The sequence below is a fragment of the Nomascus leucogenys genome, chromosome 10 (genome assembly GCF_006542625.1).
Source record: "Nomascus leucogenys isolate Asia chromosome 10, Asia_NLE_v1, whole genome shotgun sequence".
NCBI classification, from domain to species: Eukaryota; Metazoa; Chordata; class Mammalia; order Primates; family Hylobatidae; genus Nomascus; species Nomascus leucogenys.
Window position 1 is genome coordinate 59294059 of NC_044390.1, and position 25768 is coordinate 59319826.

General features: G+C 43.6%; 1 protein-coding gene and 1 pseudogene across 2 annotated transcripts in view; both read left to right on the forward strand.

Annotated features, from left to right (window-relative positions):
• LOC100605838 lies at positions 1–20514 on the forward strand (annotated as a pseudogene). The gene is made up of 3 exons (XR_001116348.2): positions 1–411; positions 12273–12275; positions 20501–20514. The product of XR_001116348.2 is annotated as a 40S ribosomal protein S24 pseudogene (transcript).
• The window catches only part of ZNF823 (zinc finger protein 823), a 17523-nt gene continuing 5737 nt past the window's right edge, over positions 13983–25768 (forward strand). Inside the window, exon 1 of the mRNA XM_030820749.1 lies at positions 13983–14182. Within this exon, the coding sequence (XP_030676609.1) occupies positions 14180–14182 (3 nt within the window). The 5' untranslated portion in view covers positions 13983–14179. The remainder of the gene's footprint in view (positions 14183–25768) is intronic.

Here is a 25768-nt window from a genome sequence, read left to right on the forward strand (position 1 = left end):
ATGAATGACACCGTAACTATCCACACTAGAAAGTTCATGACCAACCAACTACTTCAGAGGAAACAGATGGTCATTGATGTCCTTCACCCCGGGAAGGCAACAGTGCCTAAGACAGAAATTCGGGAAAAACTAGCCAAACTGTACAAGACCACACCAGATGTCATCTTTGTATTTGGATTCAGAACTCATTTTGGTGGTGGCAAGACAACTGGCTTTGGCGTGATTTATGATTCCCTGGATTATGGATTATGCAAAGAAAAATGAACCCAAACATAGACTTGCAAGACATGGCCTGTATGAGAAGAAAAAGACCTCAAGAAAGCAACGAAAGGAACGCAAGAACAGAATGAAGAAAGTCAGGGGGACTGCAATGGCCAATGTTGGTGCTGGCAAAAAGCTGAAGGAGTAAAGGTGCTGCAATGATGTTATCTGTGGCCACTGTGGATTTCACGAGAACATTAATAAACTAAAAACTTCATGTGAAAAAAAAATCAACATACAAAAGTCAGTAGCATTTCTGTATGCCAACAGAGAACAGTCTGAAAAAGAAATCCAAAGAGTAATCCCATTTATAATAGCCACAGATAAAATTAAATACCTAAGAATGAGCTTAACCAAAGAAGCGATAGATCTGTATAATGAAAACTATAAAAACATTGATGAAAGAAATTGAAGAGGACACCCAAAAAATGCAAAGATATTCCATGTTCATGGATTGGAAGAATCAATATTTTTAAGATGTTCATACTACCCAAAGCAATCTACAGACTCAATGCAATCCCTATCAAAATACCAAGGACAGTTTTCACAGAAACAGAAAAAAAATTTCTAAAATTTATATGGAACCATAAAAGACCCAGAATAGCCAATGCCATCCTAAGTGAAATGAATAAAACTGGAGGAATTACATCACGTGACTTCAAATTATACTACAGAGCTATAGTAATCCAAACAGCACAGTACTGGCATAAAAATAGACACATAGATCATTAGAACAGAATAGAGAATCCAGAAACAAATCTACACACTTACAGTGAACTCATTTGTGACAAAGGTGCCAAAAACATACACTGTGGAAAAGACAGTCTTTTCAATAAATGGTGCTGTGGAAACTGGTTATTTATATACAGAAGAATGAAACTAGACCCCTACCTTTCACCACACACAAAAATAAAATCAAAATGGATTAAAGATTTATATCTAAGACCTCAAACTAGGGAACTACTACAAGAAAACAATGAGGAAACTCTCCAAGACATTGGTCTGGGAAAAGATTTCTTGAGTAATATCTGATGAGCACAGGCAACTAAAGCAAAAATGAACAAATGGGATTACATCAAGTTAAAAATCTTCTGCACGGTAAAGCAAACAATCCACAAAGTGAAGAAACAATTCACAGATTGGGAGAAAATATTTGCAAACTACTCATCTGATAAGAGATTAATAACCACATGATATAAGAAATTCAAACAGCTCTATAGGAAAAAATCTAATAATTCAATTAAAAATGGGACAACATTTGAATAGACTTTTTTTTTTTTTTTGAGATGGAGTCTCACTCTGTCACCCAGGCTGGAGTGCAGTGGCACAATCTCGGCTCACTGCAACCTCTGCCTTTCGGGTTCAAGCAATTATCCTGCCTCAGTCTCTCAAGTAGCTGGGACTACAGGCGCAAGCCACCATGCCTGGCTAATTTTTGTATTTTTAGTAGAGACGAGGTTTCACCATATTGGTCAGGCTGGTCTTGAACTCCTGACCTCAGGTGATCCACCCGCCTAGGCCTCCCAAAGTGCTAGGATTACAGGTGTGAGCCACCACGCCCAGCCTGACATTTTCAAAAGAAGACATACAAATAAATGGTAAACAGGCATATGAAAAGGTGCTCAACAACATTGATCTTCAGAGAAATCCAAATCAAAACTACAGTGTAATATCATCTCACTCCAGTTAAAATGGCTTATATTCAAAAGACAAGCAATAACACATGATGGAGAGGAGGTAGAAAAAGGGAACCATCATGGACTGTTGGCGGGAATGTAAATTAGTACAACCACTATGGAGAACATTTTTGAGGTTCCTCAAAAAATGAAAAATAGAGCTACTATATGATCCAGCAATCCCACTGCTGGGTATATACCCAAAAGAAAGGAAATCAGTATATTCAAGAGACATCTGCAGTCTCATGTTTGTTGCAGCACTGTTCACAATAGCTAATATTTAGAACCTAAGTGTCCATAAACAGATAAATGGATAAAGAAAATACTATATATATACACAATGGAGTATTACTCAGCCATAAAAAAGAATGAGGCTGCTCTACCTATGGAGTAGCCATTGTTTTATTCCTTCACTTTCTTAATAAATTTATTTTCCCTTAAGAAAACAGAATGAGATCTTGTCATTTGCAACAAATGGATGTGACTGGAGATCATTATGTTAAATGAAATAAGCCAGGCACAAAAATACAAACATTGCATATTCTCACTCATTTGTGGATCTAAAATTCAAAACAATTGAACTCATGGAGATAGAAAGTAGAAGGATGGTTACTAGAGGTTGGGAAGAGTAGTGGGGTGGTAATGGAGAGGTGGGGATGGCAAATGGGCATAAAAATAGAAAGATTAAATAATACCTACTGTTTGATAACATAACAGGTGATTATAGTTAACAATAATCTAGTTATGCACTTTAAAATAATTAACAGCATAAAACTGGATTGTTTGTAACCCAAAGGATAAATGCTTCTCCCATTTTTTCCCATGCTTTCCCCCAACTTTTTTTTTCTTTTACAAATTCAATGATCTTTTATTCTAAAACTAGACAGTAGTAAAAACTCCTTTGTGTTTACCCAAGTAGTTAGCATTTCTGGTGCTTTTCATTCTTCACAAATTTCCATCTGGTAACATATTTCTTCTGCCCCAGGAAGGATAAATCATTCCCCATGATGTGATTATTGGACATTGTATGCTTGTTTCAAAACATCTCATGTGACTCATAAATATATACACCACTATGTACTCAGAAAAATTAAAAATAAAAAAATTTTAAACAACCAAATAATAATTTTAGAAAAACAAAGAATAAAACCAAAAACAAACGAAAATAAATCAGAATTAAACAGGCAGAGATAGGTTTTATAGGATTTCTGATGTAGTGAAGAAGAGTCAAGGATAAATTTTATTTTCCAGAGTCCCTGAATGCTGCCTCTTACTCAGAGGAGGAAGGCTCAAGGAAGATTATTGGAGGGGAAGTCAAGGGTTATATTTGCATCTGGCCATGATAAGTTTGAGCCAAACAAGGGAGGTGTTGAACAGGCCATTGGACCTAGGAGTCTGGAGCTTGGGAGAAAGTTCTGGATGCAACTTTGAAAGTCCTTAGCATATGGAGACCATTTATTTATTTATTTATTTATTTATTTATTTATTTAGAGATGGAATTTCGCTCTTATTGCCCAAGCTGGAGTGCAATAGCGCAATCTCGGCTCACTGCAACCTCCACATCCCAGGTTCAAGTGATTCTCCTACCTCAGCCTCCCGAGTAGCTGGGATTACAGGCACGCACCACCAAGCCGGATAATTTTTTGTATTTTTAGTAGAAACGGGGTTTCACAATGTTAGCCAGGCTGGTTTCAAACTCCTGACCTCAAGTGATCCGCCTGCCTTGGCCTCCCAAAGTGCCGGGGTTACAGGCGTGAGCCACTGCACCCTACCATGGAGACTAGTTAAAGCCCTGGTTCTGGAAGAGGTCACCTGGTTTCAGAGTAACGGACAAAATACAGCAGAAGAAAAGGGTTCAGAAGGAGACCAGAGGCTGTCCACCTCTGAGCGTAGCAAGAGGAAGAACCTGCAAAAGACTGGGCAGGCCAGTGAGGTGGGAGGGAGAATAGGTGGGTGTCCTATCCTGGAAGCTTGCAGGAGAAGGCATTTCAAGATGGGGACAGTGGTCAACTGTGTCACAGGTCACTGAGAATTTGAATAAGATAAGGAATGCAGGTTAACTGTAGAGTTTGGCAAGTGCTTGGTCACTGGGGACCTTGGAGAACTGTTTCATTAGAGTATTCATGAGAATAGCTTATATTGAAATGTATTCCAAATAAATGGTAAGATGTTGCCTGGGGGCAGTGTTACCCTTGGAACTGCCAGGTGTAATCACTGAAACTGCCCTTCTGTGAGACCGCTTCTTTTTTTTTTTTTTTTTTTTTTTGAGACAGAGTTTTGCTCTTGCTGCCCAGGCTGGAGTGCAATGGCGCCATCTCAGCTCACCGCAACTTCCACCTCCCAAGTTCAAGCAATTCTCCGGCCTCAGCCTCCCAAGTAGCTGGGATTACAGGCATGCACCACCACACCCAGCTAATTTTCTTGTATTTTTAGTAGAGATGGGATTTCTCCATGTTGGTCAGGCTGGTCTCGAACTCCTGGCCTCAGGTGATCCACCCACCTCGGCCTCCCGAAGTGCTGGAATTACAGGCGTGAGCCACTGCGCCCGGCCAGACCACTTCTTAGTGCTTGTTCAAACTAGAAATCACATAGGATGGGATCATTGTATACATGTTACTATACATCTTGCTATTTTCATTTAACATTTCATACACATACCCCTTATTTTTAAATAGATTCATAATTCATAGTGTAACTCTACAATATTATATTGAATCTTCATCCTAAACCACTAGATCATATGTGTGAGCATATTTCTGGTATGATTCTATTCCATCAACGTATTCATCTGTCTTTGTGCCAAAGCCACATTATCTTGATTCAGCATTAAGTCCTCCAATCTTTTTGTTGTTCATTTGTTTTGCTTAGAATTGTTTGGCTATTTGTTTGCCTATTGCAGATCCTTTCCATATTGTTTAATGCCATAATAAATTGCTATTTGTCTTTCCTTTTCTTGCCCCCCAACTTTTTTTTTTTTTTTTTTACAGATTCAATGATCTTTTATTTTTAAAATAGACAATAGTAAAAACTCCTTTGTATTTACTCAAGTAGTTAGCATTTCTGGTGCTTTTCATTCTTCACAGATTTCCATTTGGTAACATTTTTCTTCTGCTCCAGGAATTCAATTGACAATCAGCAAGTATGCTGATTACAAACACTTTTAGCATGACTGAGTAAAGTATTTATTTTCCCTTTATTTGGAAAGATATTTGCTGAATATCGAATTCTTGGTTGGCATATTTGTTTTTTTAGTTTCTTAAAAATTTTTCTCTGGTCTTCTGGTTTGGATTGCTTCTGATAATAAGTATGTAATCAGTCTTTGTGTCTCTATAGTTAAGGTGTCTTTTTTCTCCAGTTTTAAAATTTTTTCATTATCTCTGACTTTCAGCAGTTTGACGATGATGTGTCTTAGTGTAGATTTTTTTCATATATTTTGTGCTTGTGGTTTGTTGAGCTTCTTGTATTTCAAGGTTTATAGTTTTCATCCAATTTGGAAAATGTGTGGCTGATTTTTTTTTTTTTTTTTTTTTTGAGACAGAGCCTCATTCTGTCACCCAGGCTGGAGTGCAGTGGCACAATCTCAGCTCACTGGCAACCTCCACATCCCAGGTTTAAGAGATTATCGTGCCTCAACCTCTGGAGTAGCTGGAATTACAGGCATGCACCACCACACCTGGCTAATTTTAGTATTTTTTAGTAGAGATGGGGTTTCGCCATGTTGGCCAGGCTGGTCTCGAACTCCTGGCCTTAAAGTGATCTGTTTGCCTTGGCCTCCCAAAGTGCTCGGATTAGAAGCATGAGCCACTGCACCTGGCCATGGCTGATATATTTTTAACAAAAATTTTTATTCTATGCTTCCTCCTGCCTTTTTAGGAGTCCTTGTAGTTGTCCCATCACACAACTCATTGACAGTCTGATTTATTTATTTATTTATTTAATTTTTTTTTTTTTAAGATGGAGTTTCATCTTGTTGCCTAGGCTGGAGTGCAATGCCGTGATCTCAGCTCACTGCAACCTCCGCCTCCTGGGTTCAAGCGATTTTTCTGCCTCAGCCTCCCAAATAGCTGGGATTACAGGCATGTGCCACCACACCCAGCTAATTTTGTATTTTTAATAGAGATGGGGTTTCACCATGTCAGTCAGGCTGGTCTTGAACTCCTGACTTCAGATGATCCACCTGCCTCAGCCTTCCAAAGTGCTGGGATTATAGGCGTAAGCCACCACACCCGGCCTCTGATCATTTTTTAAAAGTTACTTGTTGGTCGGGCGCCAGTGGTTCACGCCTGTAATCCCAGCACTTTGGGAGGCCAAGGCAGGTGGATCATGAGGCCAAGAATTCAAGACTAGCCTGGCCAAGATGGTGAAACCCTGTCTCTACCAAAAATACAAAAATTAGCCAGGTGTGGTGGTGGGCATCTGTAATTCCAGCTACTAAGGAGGCTGAGGCAGAGAATTGCTTGAACCTGGAAGGTGGAGGGTGCAGTGAGCCAAGATCACGCCACTGCACTCTAGCCTGGCGGCAGAGCAAGACTCTGTCTCAAAAAAAAAAGTTACTTGTAGCTGTGTAGTCATCAGGACACAGCTCATTGATGTTCTGTTCATATTTTTTGGTCATATTTTGGTGGGTGTTTCATTTTAAATACCTTCTACTGCTATTCTGTCCCTCTCTGCTTTTTTTTTTTTTTTTTTTTTTGTCATGGTCTTGCTCTCTCACCCAGGCTGGTATGCAGTGGTGTGATCATGGCTCACTGAAGCATCAAATTCCTGGGCTCAGGTGATCCTCCCACTTCAGCCTTCAAGTTGCTGGGACAACAGTCATGCACCACCACATTGTGCTAAGTTTTAAAATTTATTTAGAGACAAGGTCTCACTATGTGGCCCAGGCAGGTCTTGAACTCCTGGCCTGAAGGGATCCTCCCACACCATCCTCCCAAGTAGTTGGAATTACAGAAATGAGCCACCATGTGTGGCTTCAGCCAGTGTATTATTATTATCTTATTATTATTCTCTTTAGAGGTGAGGTCTGGCTACGTTGCCACAGTTGGATTTTAATTCCTAAGTTCAAGTGATCTTGCCACCTCAGACTCCAGAGTAGCTACAGGTAGATACCAATATGCACAGTCCTATCCAGTGTATGGTTTTTATCCCAGATATAGTTACGTTCATCTCTAATAACTGGAATTGTGTCTTGTCTTTCATTTATAAATTGTGTTGAAGTAACACATACTAACATAAAATTTGCCATTGAAATTTTTTTTTTTTGAGGAGGAGTCTCACTCTGTCGCCAGGCTGGAGTGCAGTGGCGCGATCTCAACTTACTGCAACCTCTGCGTCCCAGGTTCAAGCGATTCTCCTGCCTCAGCCCTCCTGAGTAGCTGGGATTACAGGTGCCTGCCACCACGCCCGGCTAATTTTTGTATTTTTAGTAGAGACGGGGTTTCACCATGTTGGCCAGGATGGTCTCGATCTCCTGACCTCATGATCTGCCCGCCTCGGCCTCCCAAAGTGCTGGGATTGCAGGTGTGAGCGACTGCGTGTGCAATTCAGTAGCATTAAATACATTTATGACTCAGTGTGACCACTGCAGCTATTTCCAGAACTTTTCATCACTCCACATAGAAATTCATTACCCAGTAAATAAAAGAACTCTTCATTCCACCTTATCGTCAGGCCCTGATAATCTCTCTTCTACTTTCTTGCTCCATGAATTCTAGGTACTTCTAAGTAAAAGCCTACAATATTTGTCCTTCTGTGTCTGACTTATTTCACCTAGCAAAATGTTTTCAAGCTTCTTCCATGTAGCAGAATGTACCAGTGATTCAGTTTTTTATGCCTGAATATTCTATTTTATGGGTAAACCACACTCCGCTTCTTCACTCATAGGCTGATGAACATATGGGTTATATCCACAATACTGTTTTGGGAATTGTGAATAAGGCTGCCATGAAATTGGGTTACGTGTGTGTGTGTGTTGCTGATTTCTATTTCTTTGGGTGTATACTTAGGAGTTGAATGGCTGGGTTACAGAGAAATTCTAAGTTCACCTTTTTCAGGAATACTTATACTGTTTTACACAGTGGCTGCAGTATTTGACATTCTCCCCAGCAATGCACAAGAGTTGCCATTTCTTCCATCTTCTCTCACATTGGCTGTATAATAGCCATGCTAATGGCTGTGAATTGGAATTTCATTGTGGTTTTGATTTGCATTTCCTTAACGACCAATGATGATGAGCATCATTTCATGTATATAATTGTCATTTATATATCTTCTTTGAACAACTTCGTTTATTTATTTATTTATTTATTTTTTTATTTATTTATTGAGATGGAGTTTCCCTCTTATTGCCCAGGCTGGAGTTCAATGGCATGATCTCAGCTCACCGCAACCTCCGCTTCCCGGGTTCAAGCAATTCTCCTGCCTCAGCTTCCTGAGTAGCTGGGATTACAGGCATGCGCCAACATGCCTGGCTAATTTTTGTATTTTTAGTAGAGACGGGATTTCACCATGTTGGTCAGGCTGGTCTCCAACTCCTGACCTCAGGTGATCCACCCGCCTCAGCCTCCCAAAGTGCTGGGATTACAGGAGTGAGCCACTGTGCCTGGCTGAAGAACTTTATTTCAAGTCCTTTGTTTATTTTGAATCAGGTCATTTTGTTTGTTTGTTTGTTTTTATCTATATTTTGTGATGTCATTTATTTCTGGAGCCTGGGAATTGGCTCTGACGATCTTCCTTGGTGGTTACCTGTAGAAATGTTCTTCCAATTGTCCTTGAAATGCTGATACATGTCAAGTTTGACATGGCTTACATGAATTTATGGCTCTTATATATAAAACATGGCTCTTATTTTGAATGACGATGGCTCTTATTTTGATGGCAGGCAAGGGTACATCATAATGTTCCATCCAGCAAGATGTCAGCTCATATTTTCTTCTTCTGGCCATTGATATCCAGTGTTCTGACAGATATTAGCCTAAAGCACCTCTTGCCCTGTGTGTTTAGATTTTTACATTTGCCCTGATGATTAAGGCTGGTGTAAAATTTTAATAAGTCCTCCATAGTTTTTGGAAGAATGTGTTTTATATCAGCTATAAAATTACTTCCATGGGGTGCAGTGGCTCACGCCTGTAATCCCAGCACTTTGGGAGGCCAAGGTGGGAGGATCACGAGGTCAGGAGATCGAGACCTTCCTGGCTAACATGGTGAAACCCCATCTCTACTAAAAATACAAAAATTAGCCGAGCGTGGTGGCGGGCGCCTGTAGTCCCAGCTACTCTGGAGGCTGAGGCAGGAGAATGGCCTGAACCCAGGAGGCGGAGCTTGCAGTGAGCCGAGATCGCGCCACTGCACTCAAGCCTGGGCGACAGAGTGAGACTCCTTCTCAAAAAAATAAATAAATAAATAATAATAATAATAATTACTTCCATGATCTGATTCAGCCTACAAAGACATGCTAAAATGAGAAATAATTTCAGTTATTAATTACTTCACCATTCATACATGAGCATGTGTAGCTGTACAGCACTGAGCACATCCATTAAACATGCAGACAACCACCAAACAATGGGAATGGTCTCAAGCTGGAGAGAAGCTAATCAATTTGGAATACTGTGAGGGGCAGCATGGGCATTGGAGGATTCTCTGAGGTATGTTGGTTTCATCCAGCAATTGGGCAAGTTTACAAGTAGCGCACTGGGAAATAATTGGGTCAGAAATTTTGTGCATGCCAAGGCAGACAGAGCCAGTTGCCTTCTAAACTATTAAGTATCCATCATTTGCATCTATGTCCAATCCAGTGGAAGATTAGCACAAGGCAAAACATCAAAAGAAAGGAGCTACAGTGTGATTGGCCTAATGTATAATCTGTGCAATAGTTGTCTCCCCTTTGTACCTATTGATGTTTTTCCAATTATTGAACTTTTACTTGATAGTATAAGTCAAGGATAAAGGCAGGTTTGTAAATTCAGCGGAGATAAGGTGCCATTTTTGGCTTCCTGTTTAGCAGTCTTGTTTTGTTTTTGAGATGGAGTTTCGATCTTATTGCCCGGGCTGGAGTGCAGTGGTGTGATCTCATCTCACCGCATCCTCCACCTCCCAGGTTCAAGTGATTCTCCTGCCTCAGCCTCCCAAGTAGCTGGGATTACAGGCATGAGCCAGCACGCCGGCTAATTTTGTATTTTTGGTAGAGATGGGGTTTCTCCATGTTGGCCAGGCTGGTCTTGAACTCTCGACCTCAGGTGATACACCTGCCTCGGCCTCCCAAAGTGTTGGGATTACAGGCGTGAGCCATTGCGCCCCGCCTTGTTTAGCAGTCTTTTAATGCCCAGAGATGTAGTAGAAGTCCCCTTCGTATGGGCTAGACAGTGAACAATAGCCATTTTAGTAGAGAGGTGAACAACCTCTAATAGTGCCCCAGTTATGTGTGTTCATTGGCAATGGGTGTACCAGAACAAATTGAAAATGCAAAGGATTTTCAGATTGTGCCAATGGCAAAAAAGACTTCCAAAGCATATCTGGAATCAGTGTCAATGGTGGCAGTTTCCCCTTTGCCAACATGCGAGATCTAGTAAGAGCAATGAGCTAGAGGCTCAGGCTGATTTTACAGTGAGTAAAGAGTGTGCCTCAATTGTTTCATGTGGAGAAATTATAACAAAACCAGTTAGTATGTTTTCCCTACAATTGTGTTAAGAGAGGCCTTCTCAAAATGACAGTAAGTCTAGGTCGTCCAAGGAGGCGTCTAGGAGATCTTCCTGTGGCTTTAGGACCCTTTCTATCTGTGCATGACAGTCATTGTCACGCATGACTGTCAGGAATGGGGTGGGGCTCTCCATCATCAGGTCAAGGTAGTATAGTAGCCAGACTTACTGGGAAGATGTCAGAAATAAATCAATATGACAGAATTGAGAGTCCGGAAAAAACCCCCTTTGCTATCATTTGAATGTTTGTGTCCCCTCAAAATTCATAGGTTAGAACTCAATCACCAGCACCACAATTTTGGGAGGCAGGTACTTTCAGTCTTTTGTCAGAGCCCTCATGAATGGACTAATGCCACCATAAAGGGTTTGATGGATGGGGCTCACACTCTCTTGCCCTTCTGTCTTCTGCCCTGTGAGGATGCAGTGTTCCTTCCCTCCAGAAGACGCGGTAAGAAGGCCCTCCCTAGGTGCCGGCACCTTTATCTTGGAATTCCCAGTATCCAGAACTATGAGAAAACTAATTAATATTCTTTATAAATTGCCCACTTGGCAGTATTTCATTATAGCAGCACAAATGGACTAAGACACTCTTCATGGATAGTTAATTAATTTTCAACAAATAGACCAAGACAAATTAAAGGGGGAAAGTCTTTCCAACAAGCTACTAAGGAAGTTGAATATTGACCTTCAGAAACATGAACTGAGCTCCTTACTGCATGCATTAAAGTTAACTCACACTGAAATGGTACATTTAGCAGCAGATATTAGAGGATATTTTTGTGACAGAGGGTTGGGGGAAGGAGATGTGTTTCGTTTTCTTTTAAAAAATTCAGAAATAGCCGGGTGCAGTGGCTCACGACTGTCATCCCAGCACTTTGGGTGGCCAAGGCAGGCAGATCACCCGAGGTCAGGAGTTCGAGACCAGCCTGACCAATATGGAGAAACCCTGTCTCTACTAAAAATACAAAATTAGCCAGATGTGGTAGCACATGCCTGCAATCCCAGCTACTCAGGAGGCTGAGGTGGGAGAATCACTTGAACCCGGAGGCAGAGGTTGTGGTGAGCCGAGATTGCGCCATTACACTTTAGTCCGGGCAACAAGAGCAAAACTCCATCTCAGGAAAAAAACAAACAAACAAACAAACAAAAAACCTCAGAAATAAACATCCTAACTCAGAAAAGAATGGTGTTGCCATAGAACTGACTGTGAGGAAACTAACAGCAATACTTTCTATATTGTGTTTAAACTTGCACATACAAATTTTGGGCTTTCTAGCTTCTCTTAAGATTTCTTTTATACTTTCTCTGGGGGAGGGGGTGTGGGTCTCACCATTGTTGATTTTTCCTTCATCATGGTAATGTGAACAGCTATTTTTGTCTGGAAGCTTTTATATGTATTTAAATCATTGCAGAAATCAACTACTTACTTGTTGCCATTTGTAAAAATATACAGAATCTGTATATAAACCCCTGACAATCAGTTAGTTTGATACATTGTGCCCTCTTTTAATATGTGTGGAAACAAATAAATAGAACATTGTTCCAGGAGCAGTTAATGTGAGGAGTGAGGGGTGGAGCATTTCATAAAATAGTAGTTTATTCTTCAGAGAGCAGTTTCTAGCATAATAGACTGTGGGAGTGTGTGTGTGTGTGTGTGTGTGTGTGTGCTTATTTTTTTTTAAGGAAACAGTATAGTTTATGCATTAGTTATACTCAGACGTCATTGTTTTCATTCATTTTCTAAACATGACCATTTGTCCTGGCAGAAAATGCTATAGTTTCTACAAGTTAATTGAAGATTTCATTTCATCTATTGACATCTCATGTTCAGCTCCTTTCTATTTAGCCATGGGTACCAGCTTCTAGTTCATAACGCTTTTTTTTTTTTTGAGATGGCTTTTTTTCTTCCTCGCTCTGTTGCCCAGGCTGGAGTGCAGTGGTATGATGTCGGCTCACTGCAACCTCTGCCTGCCGGGTTCAAGCGATTCACCTGCCTCAGCTTCCTGAGTAGCCGGGATTATAGGCGCACGCCACCATGCCCGGCTAATTTTTCTATTTTCAGTACAGACGGAGTTACACGTATTAGTCAGGCTGGTCTCAAACTCCTGATCTCGTGATCCTCTTTTTTTTTTTTTTTTTTGAGACGGAGTTTCGCTCTTGTTGCCCAGGCTGGAGTGCAATGGCACAATCTCGGCTCACCGCAACCTCCGCCTCCCAGGTTCAAGCAATTCTCCGGCCTCTCGTACCTCCTGAGTAGCTGGGATTACAGGCGCGTGCCACCACACCCGGCTAATTTTGTATTTTTAGTAGAAACGGGGTTTCATCATGTTGGTCAGGCTGGTCTCAAACTCCCGACCTCAGGTGATCCACCCGCCTCGGCCTCCCAAAGTGCTGGGATTACAGGCGTGAGCCACCGCGCCCGGCCATAACGCTTTTAAGTCTAGTATTCTTACTTCACAAACATATGGAGAAAGGCTAATGTTTTCAAATTCAAAGTGTGATGTCTTGGCTTTTGATTGGAGCGTTTAATTTATTAACATTTAATGGCATAAAGAGGGAGCATTTCCACGCTGTGCAGAAGGGACAGGTATTTTGAGATCTCAGAGTTAAATTCTTAATTGTCCCTCCCTTATCATCAGCTTCTGATCCACCCCGGGGCTCCATTTTAGGAATCATTATCTGGCTTCCCAGCTTGGGCATATGTTTGACCTCCTGAAAGGGGGTCTGCTTGTGAACTGTGAGGGCAGTAGACTGCTTCTCTGAGCTTGCTCAAGTTTTTGCTTTTCTTCTCTTTTGATTCTTTATGAAATATTGCTGCCATATAATTCCAGTTTTTCCACATACTCAACTATTTTATTTTGTCGTCCTGTTTTTATCTTCTGGGCTGAAAATGAGTAGATTGAGAGATAAGGTGAGGGAAAGGCTTGGCCACGTCGCCAACAGCCTCACCCCAAATTCCTGATCCCTGGAGGACATCAGGCCCTCCCTCCTGCTGCAGGGTGGCCTGTGTGCCCTGGGCTCCCCTCCTGCTCCGAGGTCCGGGAATGGCTCCACTGGACAGGGAGCCTGGAATTCCCTGCACACACTTGTGAGTCCCTGTCCAGGAGGAAAAAGCAGGAAGAATCCACTGAGTACAATCAGGAAATTCTAAAATGCAAACGTCACTTCGGGAGGGGTCAGGTCACTGCGTTGGGAGGAAGCCCGCCTTGCCAAGGGTCGTGTCTGGAACCTGTTCATCCGGCTCCACTCAGCACTGTGAGATCGCTTCTTCTGTCAATCAGCCACCAAGGGGCGGGACCTGGAGCACTATCCAATCAGGGCCGAGGGGGCGGGGGTTGTGAGAACTGTCAATCAGGCACGCTGCAGGGAGGAGGGTGCGACGTTCAAAGAGCCCGCGGAGTCTTCTCCACGCCCCTGCGCTCTGAGTCCCGGCTCTGTGGCTGAGAGAGAGACGCCCTGGAAGGTCTGTATCAGCGTCTGTCGCGCCGGGACCCACACTGGACGCTGGCTTTTAAGGAGGACACCCGGACACCTGGAAGCCGGGAAATGGTGAGTGTGCGGGGCCCGGCGTCCCGAGGCAAAGAAGGGGCAGGTTGGAACCGGCCGAAACCGACCGTGAGGGGACCCGGGCCTCGCCCTGGGCGACTCCGGGGTCTGCAAACCCGAGTGCCCCTGGCGCAGCTCTGCCCTTGGTCCCCTGGGCCGCAAGATGGGGCTGGGGCGGCAGCCGGGACCCCGGGCGTCCTGTCCCGTCCCTGCGCGGCCACTGCAGCCCCGGCCCCGGCGCCCTCTCTGGGCAGCTCCGCTCCCGCAGCTCCGCGTCTCCCCATATTGTGCGGTTGTAACCGGCACCGGTTCGCGGCCCGAGTCACTGCACCGAGACGCCGAAGGCTGCAGCAGAAACAGTTTAATGGGGGAGAGGGGAGGACACCCCAGATCCGCCTCCCTGAGAGGTTTGGGGATGGGGCGTTTAGAGGTGTGGACAGGGGCGGCTGGGGTGTGGGGTCGCTGGTTGGTGGGGAAGTGAGGGGTGACTCTTGGGACTGGAGGTGAAGAAACCGCATTCTGCTGAGTGGGTTCCCTCGTGGGCTCTTCAGCCTGCTTGGCGCCAGCCTTTCGGCTGCAACTCAGGATTCGAGAAAGAACTCAGGCGACTCTTGAGCAACTCTCAGAGATCTTATCCCCACGCACGATGAGGAAGCCGGTGGTCAGCGTCTGCTGTGACCTGACTATCAGGGAGGCGGCCCCGTGAGGCAGCGGGGCTGAGGGCACCTGGTTAATATCTAACTGCAATCGCGCCTCCAGCCTGGCTCGCAGTTCCTGTGAACCCGGTGAGGACGCTGCACGGTGACAACGGAGGGTCACCAGGCAGAATCCAGACTCGTGTGTGTGGGCTTTGTGCTTTGGAAGAGGAGCTGTGATCTGTGGGTTCCCCAGTCCCTTCTTTCTTCCCAAAGGTGACCGGTTCCCCTCCGAGTCTTCCAAAGATGTGGGCAGCAGGGTCTCAAATCCACCACCCTATCCCCTCATCCTAACTCCTCCTAGGGCTGGCGGCAAGTCTCTTGGTTTTCAGAGCCTTCCCCAGGCTAACTTGCTCTCATCAATTCCCAGCAACTTTATGAACTCTTTGTCCCTCAGGCAATATTTCAAACGGAGGCATTATTTTAATTGTCACTTTCTTTTCACATAGCAATGTATCGCTCTTTTTAAAAGATGTGTTTTGTGTTTGTGAACATTTCACATGTGAGGAAGCAAAGAATAACCACTTGACTCCAGTGTAAAAAAAAAAAAAAAAGCCGGGCGCTGTGGCTCACACCTGTAATCCCAGCACTTTGGGAGGCCAAGGCGAGCGGATCATCTGAGGTCGGGAGTTCGAGACCAGCCTGACCAACATGGAGAAACTCCGTCTCTACTAAACATACAAAATTAGCCAGGGTGGTGCTGCATGCCTGTAATCCCAGCTACTTGGGAGGCTGAGGCAGGAGAATCGCTTGAACCCGGGAGGCGGAGGTTGCGGTGAGCCGAGATCACACCATTGTACTCCAGCCTGGGCAACAAGAGCGAAACTCCGTCTCAGGAAAAAGAAAAAGAAAAAAAAAATAGTGCATGTGTGGCTGTCCTTTATCTTGTCTACACAGAGATACCTGAATATTTTCAGTCGAGGTTCCTCTTTGCAAGTGGCACAGGGTGATCTGTCCTCAGCCCACCCTCTGTGGTGTCCTGGTCCTGGGTTACAGAACTGTTTGGGGCTGCTCCAAGATGCTCATAGCTGCTAAGTCTTTTGTAGTGTCTAGTGAATATCAGCTTTGAGTCACTCCTCCCAGAGGACAGCCAGAGGTGGGGGGTGGGACCTTATAGGGGAGCGGCTGGATGCTGTGGGGTGGGAGGAGTTCCCTGGTATACTGTTCCTCAAAAAGCAAAGCCCTTAAGGCATTCAGCTTTTCTTCCCCAACCCCAGTTTCCATTCCCTGGGGACACATGGCTGGTGAGCCAGCTGGTTGGTGGTATTGAGGGAGATTCTCCTTGGAGGGTAATTACTCAGCAGTTCAGTGAGCAGCATGGGGGTGGGAGATGTCCCAAGTGATAAGAGGACCTGAGCTGACACTTGAGTCAGATTTGTCTGTGTTCCAGTCAGCCCCTCCCTGCATTTGTCATCTTGAAAAGATTTGTTCCCTCATTTCAGCCTTTTATTAACTGCAAAATGCATTTTATCATTAGAGCTTAATAAAGAAGATAAAGTATGTTCAAAGAGGCAAAAACAAGTTGGGTTTCAGAAAACTAATTACATATTTAGTCCTATATTTTATTTCTTTTTTAAACTTTTATTTACTTTTTTTTGAGATGGAGTCTCGCTCTGTCACCCAGGCTGGAGTGCAGTGGCGCGATCTTGGCTCACTGCAGCCTCAACCTCCTGGGTTCAAGCAGTCCTCCCACTTCAGCCTCCTGAGTAGCTAGGATTACAGACGTATGCTACCATGCCCAGCTAAATTTTTTTGTATTTTTAGTAGAGACAAGGTTTCACCATATTGGCCAGGCTGGTCTTGAACTCCTGACTTCAAGTGATCCACCTGCCTTGGCTTCCCAAAGTGCTGGGATTATAGGAGTGAGCCACCGCGCCCAGCCTCAGGTCTGTTTTTTTATTGGACAATTTCAAATGGAATTTCAAGGCCTAGCAGTGAAAAGAAATTGGGAAAACTCTTTTCCTTTATGACTGCAGAAAAATGAATACATTTTTGCAAGAAAGTGTGGTGGATATATTGATGAATTATAAAGATTTACCAAAATGTTAGTTCCTCTCCTTTGTAGAGTAGAGAATTTGAGACAGTGGATAGATAACTCTTTCTGTTCCTGTTATGTGGACTTGACAGACTAATGCTAAATTCTGTGGGACAGGACTTTCCAACAGCCGAAGAACTCAAATATCATTATTCATTTACTAAATGATTTATTATTATGGAAAATGATAAATTAATGACATTTGTTTTCTGAAACGGATAGATGCTTGTGCTTTTTCTATTGAACTATAAAATATAGATGTGTTGTAGTTTTCTTCCCTCCTATAAACATAAACCCTGGATTGGAGTGATTTTACTGGATTCATCACACATGGGTATTTTTTTTTTTTTTTTTAATACCCATGTAAGGCATGTAAGGGTAAGTGAGTAGCCTTGACTGGGGTGGAGAAGCCTGAGGCCACTGACTCTGAGCTAAGGTCAATCTGGAGCCTGCAAAGGGAGGTCATTGAAGACCCAGTTGAGTTGGTTCTTCCTGGGGCACCTCCCTGGCAGGTGTCCCAACCTGTTCATTCCAAACATGGGAGGAGCCCTTTATACTGAGAGATGCTACAGAGCACTGGAAAGTTGGAGATCCACAGGCAGAGCCATTTGGGGTGATGCCCTGTCTGAGGATGTCTTTGTTACTGTTGTGGGGCTGTTGCTAGACATTCTCAAGTAAAATAAATCTGGATTTGGGTAAGAAGTGACTTCATTCTAAAAGCATATTACAAAAGGAGAAAACTACCAACTATAAGGTCTACAAGGATCTCAAAGTTTAGGCAGAAAACTGCTTTCCTTTTTTTTTTTTTTTTTTTTGACATGGAGTCTCGCTCTGTTGCCCAGGCTGGATGGAGTGCAGTGGCGCGATCTCAGCTCACTGCAACCTCCACCTCCCAGGTTCAAGTGATTCTCCTGCCTCAGCCTCCTGAGGAGCTGGGATTACAGGTGACCGCCACCATGCCCAGCTAAGTTTTGTATTTTTAGTAGAGATGGGGTTTCACCATGTTGGCCAGGCTGGTCTCGAACTCCTGACCTCAAGTGATCAGCCCGCCTTGGCCTCCCAAAGTGGTGGGGTTACAGGAATAAGCCACCACACCCAGCCAGAAAATTGCTTTTCAAAGTGAAGAGCAAACAATATTAGAAAGAAGGTAGGAGAGAGAGTAAGATGGAAGGTGAAAATCAGATCCTACATCACAGAATATTTCACCTTGACTTCAGTCAGTTCTTAGGAGAAGTTAAAAAGGAGGGATTGTGGCCGGGCGCATGGCTCACGCCTGTAATCCCAGCACTTTGGGAGGCCGAGGCAGGTGGATCACCTGAGGTCAAGAGTTCAAGACCAGCCTGGCCAATATGGCAAAACCCCATCTCTACTAAAAAATACAAAAATTACCCAAGTGTGGTGGCACACGCCTATAGTCCCAGCTACTCAGGAGGCTGAGGCAGGAGAATCGCTTGAACCCGGGAGGTGGAGGTTGCAGTGAGCTGAGATCGTGCCACTGCACTCCAGCCTGGGTGACAGAGCAAGACTCCATCTCAAAATAAATAAATAAATAAGAAGAATTGTATGCTGGCTCAGACTGAGTCCAGCAGGAGGGAGAGAAACTTAAGGAAAGTTTGCTCTACATTAATTTTGTGCAGGCTGGTTGGTGAAGATAAAATTGTTTCAGCTAATCATTTCTGAGGCAAAGTGGGAATTTGGTGGGGTTTTTGGTCTTGTTACAGGTTAAAAGGGGGGCATAGTCGAAGCAATGCTGAGGGTGTTACATTGCATTCAGCTGCTTGTTCAGAACACACAGGACTTAGGTGGTAGAAGACTGAGGTGATTTCTTTTCTTTCTTTCTTTTTTTTTTTTTGAGACAGAGTCTCACTGTTTCCCAGGCTGGAGTGCAATGGCATGATCTCAGCTCACTGCAAAACTCCACCTCGCCTCCCAGCCTCAAGTGATCCTCCCACCTCAGCCTCCCGAGTAGCTGGGACTACAGGCATGCACCATTAGGCCCAGCTAATTTTTGTATTTTTCATAGAGATGGGGTTTCACCATGTTGCCCAGGCTGGTCTTGAACTCGTGGGCTCAAGTGATCCGGCTGCCTCGGCCTCCCTAAGTACTGAGATTACAGATGTGAGCCACCTCATCTGGCCTAAGGTGATTTATTTACTTCTAGCTATTAACCAGGATTACAGAGCTGGGGTTAAATTCAACATTATTAGAAGTCTGGTTTTACATTCACTGTGTTTGTTTAATCAGAGTATTGTACAAATTTAAAAGTCTGTTGGGGCTGACTTAGAAAAAGACACCTTTTGGTTCTGCCTGCTGGACAAAGGGTTTATTAATCTGAGAGTTTATTTGGGTCTGTGATATAATTTTTTAAAATATTTGGTCTTTTTTTATTTTTGAAACTAAGTCTTGTTCTGCCATCTAGGCTGAAGTGCAGTGGCATGATCTCGGTTCATTGCAACCTCCATCTCCTGGGCTCAAACAATCTTTTTGCCTCAGCCCCCCAAGTAGCTGGAACTACAAGGGTGTGCCACCATGCCCAGCCAATTTTTGTATTTTTTGTAGAGACAGAGTTTCTCCATGTTGCCCAGGCTGGTCTTGAACTGCCGACCTCAGATGACTCTCCTACCTCGGCCTCCCAAAGTGCTGAGAATACAAGCGTGAGTCACCATGCCCAGCCTAAAAAATATTTGGTCACTCATTGCTTCTTTTTTTCTTTTCTTTTTTTTTTTTTTTTTTTTGAGATGGAGTCTCACTCTGTCGCTAGGCTGGAGTGCAGTGGCACAATCTCAGCTCACTGCAACCTCCGCCTCCTGAGTTCTAGCTATTCTCCTGCCTCAGTCTCCCGAGTAGCTGGGACTACAGGCGCGTGCCACCACGCCCAACTAATTTTTGTATTTTTGTTAGAGACACGGTTTCGCCATATTGGCCAGGATGGTCTCGATCTCTTGACCTCATGATCTGCCCACCTCAGCCTCCCAAAGTGCTGGGATTACAGGCGTGAGCGACTGCGCACGGCCTTGGTCATTATTTCTAGGTCCTGGCAAAGTAGTCTTAAACTCCTTGGATTTTTCCCAGTGATGGGAATGTGTTTTGTTATTCCCAGCAAGCTCTTGTCAGACCTTAGGTGAAGTTATGCTAATGAGGTGACTCAGCATGAGGTCACTAGGTAACTAACATGAGGATGGGGACTGGTGACCTGAAAGAGCAAACACATGATGACAGGACTGGAACTTTAAGCCCCATCTTCTGACCCCAGGAAATGGAGGGAGGCTAGAAATTAAGTTGTATAAAATGTATTGAACAAAGACATTGGGACAGCTTCCAGGTTGGTGAACATGTCGATGTGCTAGGAAGGTGGTGTCAAGAGGGAAAGCTTTGCTGGGCGCGGTGACTCACGCCTGTAATCCCAGCACATTGGGAGGCCGAGGCGGGTGGATCACGAGGTCAGGAGATCAAGACCATCCTGGCTAACATGGTGAAACCCCGTCTCTACTAAAAATACAAAAAAATTGGCTGGGCGTGGTGGCAGGCGCCTGTAGTCCCAGCTGCTCAGGAGGCTGAGGCAGGAGAATGGCGTGAGCTCGGGAGGCGGAGCTTGCAGTGAGCCGAGATCACACCACTGCATTCCAGCCTGGGCCAAAGAGCAAGACTACGTCTCAAAAAAAAAAAAAAAAAAAAAGGGAAAGCTTTACCCATCCCTGCCCTTTTCCTTGCTGAATACCTCTTTTCCACTTGGCTATTGTTGAGAAATCCTTTATAACAAACTAGTAACCTTAAGTAAAGTGTTTTGCTGAGTTTCATGAGTTGTTTTAGCCAATTTTTTTTTTTTTTTGAGACGGAGTTTCAATCTTGTTACCCAAGCTGGAGTGCAATGGCACGATCTCAGCTCACCGCAACCTCTGCCTCACGGGTTCAAACGATTCTCCTGTCTCAGCCTCCTGAGTAGCTGGGATTACAGGCATGCGCCACCATGCCTGGCTAATTTTGCATTTTTAGTAGAGGTGGGGTTTCTCCGTGTTGGCCAGGCAGGTCTCGAACTCCTGACCTCAGGTGATCCACCTGCCTTGGCCTCTCAAAATGCTGGGATTACAGGCGTGAGCCACTGCGCCTGGCCTTTAGCCAGTTATTGAACCAGAGGATGGTGCTGTTGTATTTATACACAGTTGGTTAAAAGGTTAGTTCCTGGGGCTTACAAATGACATCTGCAGTGGGGGCCTGTTGTGGGACTGAGCCCTCTAGCAAGAAACTTGTGGGATCTGTGTTAATTCTGGGTGGTATAAGAATTGAACTATTGGACACCCAGTTATTGCTGGAGAATTGGTTGGTGTTCAGCGAACAGCACACCTTTGTTATCAGAAGTCAGAGGCACCACAGGTCAGAGTTTTAACTGACCGACTGTTACTCAGTGTATGTTTATCATGTATGAATCCAGATGCATAGTTTTCTCTCTTCTGAGTTTTCAATTAATTAATATTACATTTAATATTCCATTAATATGATGCTGAAAAGGTTTTTTTGTTTTTTTGAAATGGAGTTTTGCTCTTGTTATTGCCCAGGCTGGAGTGCAATGGCATGATCTCGGCTCACCACAACCTCTGCTTGCCGAGTTCAAGCAATTCTCCTGCCTCAGCCTCCCAAGAAGCTGCGATTACAGGCATGCACCACCACGCCTGGCTAATTTTGTATTTTTAGTAGAGACAGGGTTTCTCCATATTTGTCAGGCTGGTCTCGAACTCCCGACCTCAGGCGATCCTCCCGCCTCAGCCTCCCAAAGTGCTGGGATTACAGGCGTGAGCCACCGTGCCCGGCCGCGGGCGGTTTTTGTTTAGTTTCTTTGCCTCAGTCTGTTTGATTCGTGCTGCTGTCTGAGGCGTGGGTCACCCACTTCACTCTCATATTCCACGGCTCATAGGACTTGAATTGTTTCATTTTTGCTGGACTTTGTTGACAATGTCATCTTTGTTTTTGTCCCCAAATGCTAACACTATACATTTTGTACATATGGGGGGAAATGTGCTGGGTTGTAGATTATGGATAAATTTAAATGTACTAGGAAAACCTGTTGGCATGTATGGATTAACTGGCAGACCATGTGTGCATGTGTGTTTATTCCTTATAAATATTTATCTCCATGTGATTAGATGTTGCTTTTTACTGATTAACATTGGTGTTGAGCATTTTTTCTATATGGCCTTTCATCTACTGTGAAATAATTTTCAGCCATTTTCTCATTAATTAATTAATTAATTAATTTTTAAGTCAGTGTCTTGCACTGTCACCCAGGCTGGAGTGCAGTTCTGGGATCATGGCTCACCACAGCCTCAGATTCCTGGGCTCAAACAATCCTCCTGCCTTAGTCTCCTATGTAGCTGGAACTGCAGGCACATGCTACCATCCCTGGCTAATTTTTAAATTTTTTGTAGAGATGAGGTTTTGCCATGTTGCCTAGGCTGGTCTCAAACTCAAGCAGTCCTCCCACCCCAACCTCCCAGAGTATTGGGATGACAGGTGACTTACAACTGTCACGCACAACTCTTCTTAATTTTCAGAGTTGAATTTCTCAGTCTCTTCCTTTGGGACCTACTTTATTTTCTTGCATAAGAAAACGGCCAGGCACGGTGGCTCACACTTGTAATCCCAGCACTTTGGGAGGCCGAGGCAGGCGGATCACCTGAGGTCGGGAGTTCGAGACCACCCTGACCAACATGGTGAAACCCTGTCTCTACTAAAAATACAAAATTAGCTGGGCATGATGGCACAGGCCTGTAATCCCAGCTACTCAGGAGGCTAAGGCAGAAGAATCACTTGAACCCAGGAGACAGAGGTTGCAGTGAGCCAAGATCATATGATTGCACTCCAGCCTGGGCAACAAGAGCAACACTCCGTCTCAAAGGAAAAAAAAAAAAATTCTTTACTCAGGGACAAGATGTAAGCCCTGGATCATAAGACCTCCCCAAACAGGTTAATTTGAAAGCCTTCCAAACGTAACTTGTAGGATAGTACAAGGTGACCTAATGCCTAAATATCAGACCAGTGACCAAGTTTCCGTCTTAGAGGAAACTTGTTTTTCCTGGTAGACACCTTATGGCCCATTGTCTAACCAGTTTTTCTTTTATTACTACCGAGATAGCCACTGCCAAAATAATCTTACAAAGAAAGCCCTGACTGGGTAGAAATTAGATTCAGGTATATTGGTCAGGTAAGACACAGAGGAAGCAACTCAACAAAATGCAAGAAATAACAGAAACTATGTATTATTTAGAGATCCCAGAAAGAAGAGGTTAGCACACGTCGAAAGCCAGTAGGTACTGGGAAGCCATCTAGTACATGTGTATTTTGCCATGTGGTTTTATAAGTTTTGCCTTATGTATTTTGATGATTAGTTTTATGAGCATAGATATTAAGGATTATTATGTCTTCTTGTATAACTGACTTCTTTATCTTTATGAAATCTCTTCATCCCTTGTATCTTTCCTTGACCTAAAACCTGATTTATCTGAATTTAAAATAGCTAGTCCATATTTCTTTTGATTAGGGCTAGAATGGCATATATTCCTCCATACCTTTATATTTAATGTATTTGTATCTTTCAGTTTAAAATGGTTTTCATGTACACATTGCTGGGCCTTGTTTTATTTGTTGTTGTTGTTGTTGTTTTTGAGACAGAGTCTTGCTCTGTTGCCCAGGCTGAAATGAGGTGGCACAATCTCGGCTCACTGCAGCCTCCGCCTCCCGGATTCAAGTGATTCTCATGCCTCAGCCTCCCAAGTAGCTGACACTACAGGCACGCACTGCCACGCCTGGCTAATTTTTTTTGTATTTTCTGTAGAGACAGGGTTTCATCATGTTAGCCAGGCTGGTCTCAAACTCCTGGCCTCAAGCAAGGCACCCGCCTCAGCATTCCAAAATGCTGGGATTACAGGCGTGAGCCACTGTGCCCGTCCAGCCTTGTTTTTTTATTCTATTCAGCCAGTACACGTCTTTTTAACTGGTATATGGAGATAATACACATTCAAAGTGGTATTGACATAATTGGATTAATATGTACATATGTTAATTGTTGTCTATTCTTATACTTGACTGTTTTTTCAACTTCTCCACTTTTTCTGCTTTCATTTTAACTGAGCATTCTCTATGATTCTATTTGCTTGCTTCTATTAGTATAGAAAGTCTACTTGTTTCTTAAATTTTGTTAGTGAATTCCCTATAGTTTGTAGTCTACCATTTATAACTAATGGACCTTCAGTTTCAAATAATGCTATACTGGCTTTGGGAGTAGTGCTGGTATTACTGTTCCAAATTCCTTCCTCCCATCTCATATAACATCACTGTTATTCATTTGCCCTATTGGAAGCTGTTACTACCCAATACATTGCTAGTATTATTTCAAACAAATTTGTATCTGTTAGATCAGGTAGTATAAGAAAAGTATGCTGTAATATACCTGGGTGCTTTTCAGTACCCTAATTTCTGAAGGAAATTTTATCTCCAGCTTTTCTTCCCAAGACTTAGTAGGTCTGCTGTTCGTCTTAATCGTAATCTGTTGTTCCAGGTGGTTGCAGGCTTTCTGTGTATTTTGCAACATTTTGAAGCAGTTCTTGCCAAGTTTGACCCTGATTAGGTTCCATCACTGATGAAATGGAAAAGAGAGCCTTGGCCGGGTGCGGTGGTTCACGCCTGTAACCCCAGCACTTTGGGAGGCCTAGCCAGGCAGATTACGAGGTCAGGAGATCGAGACCATCCTGGATAACGTGGTTGAAACCCTGTCTCTACTATAAATACAAAAAAATTAGCTGGTCGTGGTGGTGGGCACCTGTAGTCCCAGCTACTTAGGAGGCTGAGGCAGGAGAATGGCGTGAACCCGGGAGGCGGAGCTTGCAGTGAGCCGAGATTGCACCACTGAACTCCAGCCTGGGCGACAGAGCGAGACTCCGTCTCAAAAAAAAAAAAAAAAAAAAAAAAAAAGAAAGAAAGAAAAGAGAGCCTGTTTCAAACGTTTGGATAGTCCTCGTACCAACTGGAAAATACAAAGGCAATAATTTGCAAGTAAGACCTGATCTGCTGTCTCTAGGGATCCACATTGAAAACTTGGTCTGCTGTCTTCAAGACTGGCTCTGATGTAAGGAGGAATTGGGCCAAGGACAAATAAAAACTCCACAAAGCTTTTCGACCATTTTTTGCTTTCCTTTTTCTGTTTGTTTATCTCCCTGTTAATAGTATAGGATGCCGAATATTATAGTTTCAAAATCCTTTATCTGTTTTTGGAAAGCTGTAACTTTCTTGGTTAGAAGGTTTTTTTGGGCGGTTTCTTTTTGTTGTTGTTATTGGTGTTTGTTTGTTTGTTTGTTTTGAGATGGAGTCTCACTCTGTCTCCAGGCTGGAGTGCAGTGGCATGATCTTGGCTCATTGCAGTATCCGCCTCCCAGGTTCAAGTGATTCTCCTGCCTCAGCCTCCTGAGTAGCTGGGATGACAGGTGTGCCACCATACGCAGCTAATGTTCTTTGTATTTTTAGTAGAGACGAGGTTTCACCATGTTGGCCAGGATGGTCTCGATCTCCTGACCTTTTGATCCACCCCCCTCAGCCTCCCGAAGTGCTGAGATTACAGTCGTGAGCCACCACACCCTGCCAGTTAGAAGGTTTTTAACCTTTTCAGACATTTGTGACTTTTATTAGATTTGGTAATATAATCTTTGTTGACTGCTAAAAGTCTCTTTAGGAATTTAGGAAATATTATAGATAATCATGAGAGGTGACGTTGAGTTTTTTCTTAGAACATGTGCAATCTTTCCCCGTCTTTCCTCCTCCTTTGTCATTATCCAATGAAAAATTTGCAATTTTTCCATTGAGATAGTGAGGTAT